The 14,565-nt window shown below is 41.3% G+C and overlaps 1 protein-coding gene across 1 annotated transcript in view; it reads left to right on the top strand.

The window, feature by feature from the left end:
- TNR (tenascin R) overlaps positions 1-14,565 on the top strand; it is a 198,218-nt gene that overhangs the window by 38,578 nt on the left and 145,075 nt on the right. Inside the window, exon 5 of the mRNA XM_030206742.1 lies at positions 518-668. Within this exon, the coding sequence (XP_030062602.1) occupies positions 518-668 (151 nt within the window). The remainder of the gene's footprint in view (positions 1-517; positions 669-14,565) is intronic.

The following is a 14,565-nucleotide window of genomic DNA, read 5'->3' as shown; positions in this document are numbered from 1 at the left end:
TGCTGAGACCCCCTTTTACCGCAGCAGGTAAAAGGTAGGGTTGTTTTTTTGTTTTTGTTTTTTAATGAAACGGACGTGCAGCAAGTGAATCATTTGCCACGCGCCCATTTCGGGTGGGAGCACTTACCTCCACCCTTTGAGGTGGCAGTAAGGACTCCCACAGTACCCCAGCAGTAACCGGGCAGCTCGACACCGCCCAATTACCTCAGGATACACACCGGCGCTACAAAAATAAAAATAAAATAAAAACGCTGGGGTGGGAACTACAGCTGTGCTTCTGCGGTAGCCCAGCAGTACTTCCCTTTTAGCGAGCAGTAAGCCCACTTTGGGCTTACCACCGCTTTGTAAAAGGGCCCCTAAGTGACTTGCCCAAGGTCACAAAGAGCTGAATTGGGATTTCAATGTAGCACCCCTGGTTCTTAGCCTATTGCACTATTATGTTAATGCTAACAGTGTACCATCTTACCTCTCATGAGCTATGATTAAACAGGCAATTGTTTTCTTTTACTCTTTCCAGAACAACGAAGGTGGGGTTATCGCTCAGCTCCCAAGCAGCGTCACATCCTTTAACCAGACAGGGCTAAAGCCAGGAGAGGAATACACAGTGACTGTTGTGGCTTTAAAGGAACAGGCTAGGAGCCCACCCATCTCAGCCAGCATATCCACTGGTGAGTGAGTCTGTTATGCTCAGCTTCCTAACTGGCAGATAAAGGGGGGAAGAAGGAACAGAGAACGAATGTCTAGCCTGATGAGACACTGGATGTACACAGATTTTTTTTTCAGATTTTTCCCAATTTCGAGGCTTTTTTTTTTTATTTCAGTTTGTTTCAGACATTCCCTTTAATAAAAATTGTGTGATATGTATTAGAATATTAATTAAGGCATCTTAATTCATAAGTTATTGGTGCCAAGTCCATTTTGTGTGCGTTAAGCTTTTTAAGGTGCACTAATGGATTGAAAAAGCCCACTAATTAATGTTCTACCCTGTGCAACACGTTTTATTAGATTTTTTCTATGTAGCCAAGTGTTTAGAGCATTAAAGTAGAAGTAAAGGAAAGCAGGTGGCATCAGGATACAGGACAGGCTAAGCGAATCCCACTTTTCCCTATCTTATCAGTGGATTTGTAGAGTAACTTTTCTTTATTTTTCATTTATGCCATTTTTATAAAATCCATTCAAGAAAAACTTACTTGTTTGAAGGAATTCCAAGCATAAGAGGAACACTGCTCTTCTCAGAGCAACTGAAACCACTGGTCCACGGATATGAAAGGGCCTACAGGAGGCCTGATTCTGAATTCCCTTGATGATTTATGTGACTACTTTCATCTCTAATGGGTTTTTTTTTAAATTCTACTTACAGAAGACACTTTTCAAAGGGATTGTGTGTGCTCATTTATTAAGCTTTATTATCTGCCTTTGTGGAGAGAATACGAATAATGAAAAATATTATTCGGCTGAATATGAATACCGAATATGAATAATGGATATTGGGCTTTAACATAACAAATAATAAAAGAAGCAACGTGAAATCGGAGATTGTTTGTTTCAGTAGGATTTAACACGGTAGAGCCCTGGATTATTCAAATTTGAATTCAAATCACTATTTGGCTGAATACGATTAATGTATTCAGGGCCACATCAAACATGAACACTCAGTACAGCCCTAGTTGTGATTACATTTTTGCGACAAAATAAGGCATATGGTGCAGTTGCGTAGCCACAGGTGGGCCTGGGTGGGCCAGGGCCCACCCACTTAGAGCTCAGGCCCACCCAACAGTAGCACATGTTTAGCGGTAGCTGGTGGAGATCCCAAGCTCTACCAGTTGAAGACTTCCCCGTTAGTAACAAAATTCTACTCTCCACAATACTGGCACCTGCGTATGCTCAGTTTTCAATGTATGCCTGCTGCAGACTGCCAAGGTGGAAAGAAGCATTTTCCTGCCAGCTGAGATATTGTTTTGGTGGTGGTGGGGGGAGAATATTTGGTGCCCACCCACTTCTTATCTGGGCCCACCCAAAATCTGTTTTCTGGCTACGCCCCTGATATGGTGCAAAACATTTGCTAAAAGAGTTTCTTAATAAAGGTTGGACTAATGTGTTTTGAAACTATGCAAAAGGGTCCTGTTTTCTCCAGACACTGTCCAGCGCTATTTAACTGGCCAGGAATGGCTTCTGACTGGTTAAATAGCACTTAAATGGCTATCAGCAAATATTCAGCGAGAGCACATCTCAGGATAGCACATAATTTGCATGCTATTTATAGAATCCAGGGATAAGCATGAATTCTATATTGGCATAGGCATGCATGTAATTGCTTTTCTAGAATAATAGTGTAAGCCTGACTTTAGTCATGAGCACTTATGCTAGATCAAAGGCTGATGCAAATGCTCATGTCTAACTGCTGTCAGCATGCCACAGACCCGCCCATGTCCCAGGTCCACGGCCCCCTTGCAGTTGCATACTATGGATTTTGTATGCACAATTCGTAGAACCCTAAGGGCAGTTACTCATGAAACCACTAATTAGTGCCATTTAACACCAATTATAGCCAATAATTGGTTAATGACAATTAGCTAATTATTAAATTAAGTTACAAACAAATCTGACAGTAATCATTAACTTGCATGTGCAACTTTGCATGCTAAAGTAAAAATGTGCATGCAAGTTTATAGACTTAGGGGGATAATGCATACTTCCTGTTGGTTAGTCACTTAATAGATCTTGAACTTGTTTACTGACGTATTTGAACTTAATTTCTCATCCTTATACCATGCATACCACCACCTGTGACTTCTTGGGGAAAGGGTGCAATTTGTGCATGAGGTGCTGTCATGGTTATCATGAGAGTAATATTTTAAAGTCATGTGGCGCAGCATTTTAGAAAGGACATACAAATTGGAATTGAGATGTACAAGTTGGGGCGTCTCAAATTCTGCTAGTGTCTGTAGGATCTGCAGACAAAAGGGCTGATATTCAGACCATAGGAGTTAGCCAGGCTGCCTCCCGTGATCGGCGGCGAACCTGGAAATTCAATGCTGGGCCATATCCGGCGACCAGTATTGAATTTCCTTTTTTTTTTTGGCCACTATGTACTTAGGGGTCCTTTTACTAAGCCATGGTAAAAAGTGGCCTGCAATAGTGTAGGCTTGTGTATTGGGCACGCGCCGGGCCAGTTTTTACTGCATCTACAAAAAAGGGCTTTTTTTTAAAGGGCCGGGAAAAGGGCCTGCGGTAAAAATGAAACCAGCGCATGCCCAAAACCAGCCTGAACCTTTAGCATCACCCATTGATCTAGCAGTAAAGGCTCACACACTACACGCCAAGTGCTGATTACCGCCGAAACTGGCTCACGTAGAAGTAAAATAAATAATTCATCCATGCGTTATGGGCATGTGCCAAATCTGAAATTACCACCAGGAGGACGCGGTGGCCTGGCAGTAATCTCATTTGGGCACACACTGCACACGCATACAGCCTAACGCGGCTTAGTAAAAGGGCCTCATAGCCAGTTAAGCCAATATTCATCAGCTGACTGACTAAGTTATAGTGGTCAATGATAGACCTGCTATTTATGCGGGTCTGTCTGGCTGGCTGCTAAACTTAGCTGATGAACTGATGAATATTGACGCTAACCGGCTATGTTGCGCAACATAGCCAGTGACCAGGCTACCCACTAAGTGTTTATATTCAGTCGAGATAGCTGGCTATCTCGGCTGACTATTAGTGCTTAGCCAGCGTAAGGCTATTTAATCAGCTAGGAGTCATTCCTGGCCGGTTAAATAGTGCTGAATATCAGGCAGATAGAGCCTGTTCTAACACATGATGAAATAGATGTTCGTGCACTTGTTAAATGTGGCAGAAAAATACATTTTAGACTCTTAAATGTGTAAAATATAAATGGGGCAAAAACAGACACATAAAAATTTGTTCCACAAACTAAGCAATATCTCTCATCAATCAAAACAGCAGTACATCATTCCTCCATTGAATGTAATCACAAAGACGAAAAAGCCTCAGTCAACCCCTACTAGTTCATATCAACATAGCGATTTGGGGTTACAGTGTCTATCGTAGGCATAAAAAACCTCTTTGTATAGTTTAATAATACAAAACACATAAAAACGCTCACTGCAAATCACTTCTAAAATAAACACCTTAGCCAGGTAAACAAGTCATCTGAAAAGAATTTGGGGTTAGGTTGGGGAGAGAATGATGTGCCCAGCTTTGCACTTTCAATGCTAAGGGGTAGAGTTACTACCATTATTAACGCACATTATTAGTAACTAGGTCCCCCTTCATGAAATTCTATCTTTTTGTCATTTGGTTTGTATTCTCTGGGGCGTATGATTTTTTAACTGCGCCGTGTTGCAGTTCTCTGTGGCTTCATGGCACCTTGTGCGATCACGATTGCCAAAGCCAGCTGACCGAGTGCTTTTCATTTGGGGTATTGTTCTATTCATACCAGCAATCCATGTTCTGAGAGTTTATTGACCCCTGACGCAGGCATTATTCTTGCCAAAACACGGCTGTGTCAGATCATCTCATTTGTGCTGTTAATGCTGGTTGGAATAAAGACTGCCTGGTTCTGGAAGTTGACTGCATTCCCTCACTGCGTTTGGTCTTCTTTATGACTTTTGAATACAGATTTTACTTCTCAGATTGTTTCTGTGTGCACGGAAGATCACAGCATCCTGTTGCTGCTTCTAGGTTTCTCAATGCAGCAAATACCTTGAGATATACTCCTGTGAGTGTGCATCAGGAAAATTATTGTTATGTTATGGAAGGACACATAGGTCATCTGAGAAAGCTGCTACCAAAGCTGTTGCACATCTAGCTTTAAATATGTTAGAGTCAAATAAGAAGTTGAATTTTGCATTCTGTCACATCCAGCAAACGAGACTACCCAAAAACCTGATGGTGTAGGTGAAATCCGAGTAGTCTTGTCCAAATATAACAGCAAAAATAAACTGCATATAACAATTGAAGAAGGGATGCCTAAATGAATTAATTTCAGTGTTGGGCTAATTCTCACAGGTTGATTTCTTAGCAGTCTCTTGTGCATTCTTGATTAACAGAGACACCTACTGGCTGAACCAGGAGCATTTCTTCAACCCCTTTAGAATCTGAAGCACATCCTTTCCCAGAACCACCTGTCTGGGAAGGTTATGCCCAAGTATTGCTCAGTGACTCCAGCAACCCTTGCCCAATCAGACTTATGCTACATAAGATCAATAAAGCAGACAGAGCAGTGCCCCTGCTGAAAATATCAATACCACTGAGCACCTTGCATCCAAGAGACCTTTATCTACTGGGAAGAAAATAATGGGATTTAGCCTGCATTTCATTATCCAGAACAAAAAAAAAAGTCTATTATCCAAAAACACACAAGCACTAAATGAATAGCTCTGCTTTGTTGATCTGTTTCTTTTATAACCCATGGGGAGTTTCCATTATCTGTAAATATCCATTATCTGCCACTATCTTGGATATTAGGTGCCCTATAGAGAAGACCATTTTTTTAGAGATGAATTGGCAGTTTAGAATGTGAGGTTGCAATCCAAAAAATCGGAACCAGTCCAAATATATTTGGGGGTAAGGAGAGAAGACGGGCTGCAATGTACTAAGGGCCCCTTTTACTGAGCTGCAGCAAAAGAGGGCCGGCGCCAGTGTCGGTGCGCGTTAATCTGGCGGACACCGGGCAGCACACAGCACTGCCCAATTAACGCCAGGTACACTCCAGCACTACAAAAATAAATACATGTTTGTAGTGCCGCAAATGATGGTGCACTAGGGGTGGGAAGTACCAGCGGGCTGCTGCGGTAGCCCAGCGATACTTCCTGTATAGCGAGCGGTAAGCCTACGTTGGGCTTAATGCCGCTTAGTAAAAGGAACCCTAAAACCCCTATCACATGATCCACTGGAAATAACAGAATGAAGACAACTGTTAGAGATTACAATCCTTCAGTTTGAGAACTTGCCCTGCCTCTAATTTGCTTAAACGTTCTCCTGCCCACCTGTTGACAGTGATGCCCCTGACTCATGGAATGGCCTGAAAATTATGAGGATTTATTAGACCCTGTAAAGGACCTCAGGTGGAAGAAATTCTACCTAAAGGAACACATCCTCTCTGTGGCAGAGATGCAAGTCCTATTACCCAGTTCTACTCAGGATGATATGGTTCCAAGAAGAAGCATAGTCTGGTTTTGATGTCAGGGAAGGTAGAGCTATTGGAAGGCAGGTGCCGGTGCGAGACTGAAGGGCCAATCCACATAGGCGCCATTTCATTCAAAATCCATTTGGGGGAGCAACTGCCCCCTCTTCTCCTAGCTACACATCTGGTTCCAAACCTGTCTGACTTGTTTACAGAGAAATTGACAAGTTGCTTGCTTGCCACAAGAAGATTGCGAAGCATTGGAATTTATAACTTTAGGATAGACAACATATTTTAAAGCTAAGTATTCCTAAAGTTTGTTTTTAGTTCTTGATGACATTCATACATGGACGATATATGAAGACAGCATTTGACACTCTAAGTGAATGCATCTTTGGGTTTTGCACGTTTTGAAATTTAATCGTCATCTTATTCCATTTTTGACAAATACTGAGGAAGGTTTTTTTACACGATGATGAGGAACAGATCATCTAGATCGTATTTAGCTCTATAGATCTGTTGATCTGGAGCTCTTTGAGGCTTTTACCTTTCTCATAGTGTAACATACATTTTTTTAGAATGTGGCTGACACCATTTTAGAGTACAGAATACATCCAAAATGGGACTGACCTCATTTCGGCTGACACTTTTTTGTATTACTGCAGTGGTGGGACAGGAGTGACTGGGGATTTTGAAAAACCAAGGATAGGTTAGGATACCAAGGAAGGAGTTTGGGGAGGGGAGAAGAGGGCCTAAGAGATTCTTCTATAATTTTATAGCAGAAGGAGAGAGAAACTAAGTCTTGGACTCAACATTAATTTCTTTTTTTGTGTGTGTGGGTTTTTTTTGTTTTCTTTTTTGAATTTTATCTAGTTTGTTTCATGTTACTTAATTAATGTAACAGTATTTGATAAACCACTATACCAGGCAAGGCCGTAGCAGTGTACACTAGAACCAGTCCATTATTCAACCATACCACCCCTCATAATTAACAAGCAACAAACAATTAACAAAATAAGGAAAATGAAAGTTTTGCAGCAGAAATCACAGGTCTGTTGGAACTGGCACAGAAGTCACTTATTTTAAGCTTCTTTCATCTTCAGCTTTATTAAAATCTATAACCTAGTAACAAAATGCTTTCTAATGCTGATGATTTTTAAAAATTTGACATTACCCATATTGTCCCATATATTCTGTGTATTAAAAAAGGAGGACGGAAGACCAAACAACAGCCGGCATGGTTAAAAAGTGAGGTGAAGGAAGCTATTAGTGCTAAAAGAAAATCCTACAGAAAATGGAAGAAGGAACTGACTGAAAATAATAAGACACAGCATAAGGAATGTCAAATCAACTGTAAAGCGCTGATAAGGAAGGCAAAGAGGGACTTTGAAAAAAGATTGCGTTGGAGGCAAAAACACATAGTAAGAATTCTTTCAGGTATATTAAAAGCAAGAAGCCGGCAAACGAGTCGGTTGGACAGCTAGATGACCAAGGGGTAAAAGGGGTGATCAGGGAAGACAAAGCCATAGCGAAGAGATTAAATGAATTCTTTTCTTCGGTCTTCACCGAGGAAGATTTGGGAGTGATACCAGTGCCAGAAATGGTATTCGAAGCTGATGAGTCAGAGAAACTGAATGAAATCTCTCTAAACCTAGAGGATGTAATGGGGCAATTTGACAAATTGAAGAGTAGCAAATCTCCTCGACCGGATGGAATTCATCCCAGAGTACTGATAAAACTGAAAAATGAACTTGCAGTGCTATTGTTAGTAATATGTAATTTATCCTTAAAATCGAGCATGGTACCAGAAGATTGGAGGGTGGCCAATGTAACACCAATTTTTTAAAAAAGGTTCCAGAGGAAATCCTGGAAATTATAGACCAGTGAGTTTGACGTCGGTGCTGGGCAAAATGGTAGAGACTATTATAAAGAACAAAATTACAGAGCACATTCAAAAGCATGGATTGATGAGACAAAGCCAACATGGATTTAGTGAAGAGAAATCTATTACATTTCTTTGAAGGGGTGAACGAACATATGGATTTTCAAAACACATTTGACAAAGTATCTCATGAAAGACTCCAGAGGAAATTAGAGTGTCATGAGATAGGAGGTAGTGTTCTATTGTGGAATAAAAACTGGTTAAAGGATAGAAAACAGAGAGTTGGTTTAAATGGTGAGTATTCTCAATGGAGAAGGGTAGATAGTGGGGATCCTCAGCGGTCTGTGCTGGGACTGCTGCTTTTTAACATATTTATAAGTGATCTAGAGGTGGAAGTAACTAGTGAGGCAATTAAATTTGCTGACGACAAAGTTATTCAAAGTTGTTAAATCGCAAGAGGATTGTGAAAAATTACAAGAGGACCTTGGGAGACTGGGCGTCTAAATGGCAGATGACGTTTAATGTGAGCAAGTGCAAAGTGATGCATGTGAGAAAGAGGAACCTGAACTATAGCTACGTAATGCAAGGTTCCACATTAGGAGTCATGGACCATGAAAGGGATCTCGGCGTCGTTGATGATACATTGAAATGCTCTGCTCAATGTGCTGCTGCGGCTAAGAAAGCAAATAGAATGTTAGGAATTATTAGGAAAGGAATGGAAAACAAAAGTGACCACGCTATAATGCCTTTGTATCGCTCCATGCTGCGATCGCACCTCGAATATTGTGTTCAATTCTGGTTGCCGCATCTCAAAAAAGATATAGTGGAATTAGAAAAGCTACAGAGAAGGGCAACAAAAATTATAAAGGGGCTGGGATGACTTCCCTATGAGGAAAGGCTGAAGCGTCTAGGGCTCTTCAGCTTGGAGAAGAGACGGCTGAGGGGAGATACGATAGAGGTCTATAAAATAATGAGTGGAGTGGAACGGGTAGATGTGAATCATTTGTGTACTCTTTCCAATAATACTAGGACTAGGGGGCATGCAATGAAGCTACAAAGTAGTAAATTGAAAACAAATCGGAGAAAAGGTTTCTTCACTCAACCTGTAATTAAACTCTGGAATTCGTTGCCAAAGAATGTGGTAAAAGCAGTTAGCTTAGTGGGGTTTAAAAAGGGTCTGGATTGCTTCCTAAAGGAAAAGTCCATAGACCATTATTAAATGACTTGGTAAAATCCACTGCTTATTTCTGGGATGAGCAGCATAAAATGTATTGTGCTTTTCTGGGATCTTGCCAGGTATTTGTGACCTGGCTTGGCCACTGTTGGAAATAGGATACTGGGCTTGATGGACCTTTGGTCTTTCCAACCAGCTTGGCAATACTTATGTACTTATGTCCTGTAAATAGAGCCTGCCTAGGGCTGCAACCATTCTACCCAATACCAGAACTCTTGAAAGGTGATGACCAGTGTGATTCTGGAGATTTATTATAATGACATTCCTTTCAGACAACTCAGAGAAATGCAAATAATTTTGGCATACAATTAATATAAAAGTGTACTGAGTGGTTGACTATTGTTTTAGGAAGACATAGAGGCGTATTTTCAAAGCACTTAGACTTACAAAGTTATACAGCAACCTATGGAACTTTGTAAGTCTAAGAGCTTTGAAAATGAGCCCCATAATCCCCTAGATTCTATATATGATGCTCAAAATTGCACACACCCAATTTGTGCGTTCAGAAGGAAGGGATCCCCAGAAGCTTAGCTGGCGGTGGGAGGCAGGGCTGGTGGTTGGGAGGTGGGGATAGTGCTGGGCAGACTTATATGTCTGTGCCAGAGCCGGTGGTGGGTGGCGGGGCAGGTGGTTGGGAGGTGGGGATAGTGCTGGGCAGACTTATACGCTCTGTGCCCTGAAAAAGACAGGTACAAATCAAGGTAAGGTATACACAAAAAATGACACATGTGAATTTATCTTGTTGGGCAGACTGGGTGGACCGTGCAGGTCTTTTTCTGCCGTCATCTACTATGTTACTATGTAATTGAATAATGAGCCAATTATCGCCAAAAATGAACATTCATTCTCAACAATTTAGATTTAAACGCACATCTTGCTAAAATCTATTCAATAAAGATGTGTGTGTAGATCTTTTAGCATGCAATTGAAAAGGGGATGTCCATGGAAGGAACATGGGCAGGTCGGGGTGTTCACTAAAGATGTGCACAGTATTATAGAATTTGGGGAATGTGCGCATAATTTACACGTGAAGATTTACACCAGGTTTTGGTTAGTGTAAATCTTTGCACCCAAAGAAGAGCATGGATCCCGGCGCCACATGCTATAAATGGTACCCAACTGAGAGCGGTGTTTATAGAAAAGCACTCAGCACTAATTTTTTCAGCACCCAAATTTGGGTGTCATTTACAGAATCTAGTCCTTTATATATAGCACTTTTCAACCACTTACGTCTTCCTGTAGAGGAACTTGCAGGTCTGGTCTCGTTGTAGTATATGTACTTACTGAGGAGAAAATTGATGTTATTACTTTCAAATAAAAATAATATTGTTCTAATCACATGTGAATATATATGACAGCTCCACTGTGAGGGACTTCTTGATGTGAATAACTACTCTGACTGTACAACATTTGATGACCATCACATCCAGGTTCTGACAGGAAACAGATCTGATGTACATTTTTATGCCCATATGGAGAGGACCTAGCTACAAGCAGGGCAGTAAAACACCTAAGTTCATTTCTCTGTCCATTTATCTTGGACTTGTCCCTTGCTTGTTCTGAGGAGGCTATCAGGCTTATTTTCGAAAGAGAAGGGCGCCCATCTTTCGACACAAATCGGAAGATGGGCGTCCTTCTCACAGGGGCACTCAAATCAGCATAATCGAAAGCCGATTTTGGGCATCCTCAACTGCTTTCCGTCGCGGGGATGACCAAAGTTCACAGGGGTGTGTCGGAAGCGTAACGAAGGCGGAACTGGGGCATGCTTATCACATGGGCGTCCTCAGCCGATAATGGAAAAAAGAAGAATGTCCCTGACGAACACCTGGGCGACTTTACTTGGTCCTTTCTTTTTTAAGACAAAGCCACAAAAATGTGCCCTAAATGACCAGATGACCACCGGAGGGAATCAGGATAACCTCCCCTTACTCCCCCAGTGGTCAATAACCCCCTCCCACCCTAAAAAAATGTTTTAATATTTTTTCCAGCCTCTATGCCAGCCTCAAATATCATACCCAGATCCCTGACAGCAGGAATCTATTCAGACCCCCTTTAAACTCAGCAAGGCCAGCTGCCGTCACTGCCTTCTCCGGCAATGAGTTCCAGAGTCTAACTACGCGCTGAGTAAAGAAAAACACGGTAGAAAATATTTTCTATCTTCTACCGCCGTGGTGCTTACTTGGTGATAATTGGCAGTGTATATGCATTGGCCGCTTACCACCCAGTTTAGCATGTGAGACCTTACCACTAAGTCAGTGGGTGGCGGTAAGGTCTCAGAGCAAAAATGGACATGCGCCGGTTATAATTTTACCACATCTCCATTTTCAGCCACAAAAAAGCCCTTTTTCCAGGTGCGTTGAAAAAATGACATGCGCACGTCCAAAGCATGCACCTACACCAGCACAGGCCAGTTTAAGTGCATCTTAGAAATAGGTCCCCTACATTTTTTAAGACACACTAATAAACTGAATGTACAGTAAGGAATGAATGTCCCTAGTTTTTACTATCTTTTTAAAATATGGCTAGAAAATGGCCTTGGCAACACCAGCAGAATTCTTTCATTGACAACCTGAAATACTCTGACAAAGTAATACCAGTCTCTGTGCTGTGGTTTCAGAAAGGTCAGATTTATTTGAAAAGGATGATATTTACATACATAGAGAACCACAGGTGAAATTACAGTGAATGCTTTTCCATATGTGCTCTGAGTCAGTTGGTTCGATAGCAAGGTATATTACTTCTCAGAAACTACACTAGGGAATTAAATTACGCCAGCTTAAAAATGCAGACTCCCATTCCAGCAAGGTTATATACCATGAGAGGATAAAGTCCCTGTCTCCTTGAGCTTAGAAAAATCCCCATTGAACACTTTGGGCTGAAATCAATAAATCATGCTGAAAAATGGACACAAAAAAAGATTGACACTAAGGGCTAGATTCTATATGGTGCCTGAAAAATCAGCACAGAATAAACTGGCACTCAAGTGTATTCTATAAGTTGCACCTAGATTTAGGCGCAAAATATAGAATACACTTCGTTAATATCCCAGCTCCCTTTTTGGCTGCATGCATTACAATTTAGGTATTGTACGTTACAGAATGCGCTTAGCGAGTTATGCTCATAAAAAAATTCTAATTGCCAATTAGTGCTCATTTTGCTTGTTAAGTGCTGTTAAAAATGCTGAATGGCTTGTTAAGCCAATTAAGTTACGTGCATTTTTATAGACTAGGCTTGGATTTTGGCGCAGAATGCTAGGCACGATATATAGAATCCGGCGGTAAGTGTGATTCTATAAATGGTATTTGCCCTTTATGCAATTGTGCTTAGTGCCAGTTCCCACATCCAAACTTTAAGTGCCATACTTATGCCTGCTGAAGCCTGGTATAAATGCTGGCACTGAAGCTGAGCGTTCTGACCCATATATTATTGGAATGCTCCTGACATCCCTATGAGCTAGGTGCACTGCCTTATAGAATAGTGAACAGCCAGATGCATATGCAAATTCTAATTGGTGCCAATTAACATCACCCAATTATGATCTGAGCTTGTTATTCAATTAATTTGCACATGCAATTTGGGAGTGTGTCCAATTTGGTCATGCAAATCTGGGCATCATATATAAAATCTGGGGGCTTAAGTTCCAGGCAAATTCCTTAAGGGATCCTGACCAACTCAGTACCCCATTTACTGCCTCATTTTATAACAGGGCATCTAAAGTTAGGCATCAACCCCCAGGTTCGATATAATTGGTATGCTGAGTAGCGTGCATACATTTGTACACATAGCAAATTTATACTTGCTACTAAATTAAATAACGAGCCAATTAGTCTTGATAATTGGCCGATAATGACAAATTATGAACGCTAATTATGCATAATTGGAATGTTCATGCACTTCTTTTTAGGCGTATTCTAAAAAGCGGTGCATATACATTCCCACACGTGCCGCCAACAAAGGGGCATAGTCATGGGAGGAGTGTTGGCGGGGCCATCAATTACATCTACGCATGTGGTTATAGAATTCAACAGAGCGCAGCTAGATTTAGGTGCAGGCATTTACACTAAATGGCTGCGCCTAAATCTAGGCACATCCACCCAGCTTATGTGCTGTTCTTTAAACCATGTCTGAATGGAGCTGCAGCTTATAGAATACAGATAGGCATGAGAATCGGATGCACATAGGGTCCCTTTTACTAAGCCGCATAGGTGCCTACGCGTGCCCAATGCACACAAAATTAGAGTTACCACCCAGTGACTGTGTGGCCCTTGAGGTAATTTCAATTTTGGTGCTCGTCCAAAAATATTTTTTATTTTCTGACATGCGGCAGCTACGCGCCTCAAGTGGCATTTGATGCTCGTAGACCATTACCACCCGGTTACTGTGTGAGACCTTACCACTAGGTCAATGGCTTGCGGTAAGGTCTCAGACCCAAAATGGACACGTGACAATTTTCATTTTGCCGCACATCCATTTTCGACAAAAATTTTAAAAAGGCATTTTTGTAGGTGTGCTGAAAAATAATTCTGCACGCGCCCAAAACACGCGTCTACACTACCGCAGGCCATTTTTCAGCACACCTTAGTAAAAGGCCCCATAGATTTTAGTCGCCATATTTAGAACCCAATTGTACGTGTATGTTTATAGAATGGAAGCACATAAATGTGTATGCGTACACTTATGCATGTAAGTGTGAGCTGTGCACGCAACAATATTCCACAGTGTACGTGCACAACCCATATATGTGCATAAATGCAAATGGGCGTTCGCAAGGGGAGAAGCACGTAACTTACTGAATACAGGCTACGTGCTAAAGTGCCACATGTAGGCACATTGTTGCTGATTTACACTAGTAGTCTATAATGGAAATTATAATGTGAATTTATGATCATAACTTAGGAATGTAAATTGAGGAGCATAACTGTAAATTTAGGAGCATACGTTTGGAAAGTGAATTTAGGAACATAGCTTAGGAGATTCTATATATGGTGCCAACAAAAAATCTACGTGTAGGCACGTTCTATGTGCTACTCCTAAAGTTAGGATTGATTTATAGGATATGCCTAAGGCCCCTCCGTGTTACTAGGTTTAGTCACGGGAATTTACACAGAGTGAGTGTATTCTATAACAGTGCACATAATTTTTAGAAATGCCCATAATCTGCCCCTTCAACGCCCATGATCTCACCCACTTTTTGGCAGCATGCATTAGAATTTATGCACATCACTTTATAGAATATGCTTAGCAAGTTGTGCATGTAAATTCTAATTAAAGCCAATTAGTGTCAATAATTGCTTGTTA

Source organism: Microcaecilia unicolor, chromosome 6 (genome assembly GCF_901765095.1).
Source record: "Microcaecilia unicolor chromosome 6, aMicUni1.1, whole genome shotgun sequence".
Taxonomy (NCBI): Eukaryota; Metazoa; Chordata; class Amphibia; order Gymnophiona; family Siphonopidae; genus Microcaecilia; species Microcaecilia unicolor.
This window is presented reverse-complemented; position numbering and strand designations above follow the sequence as displayed.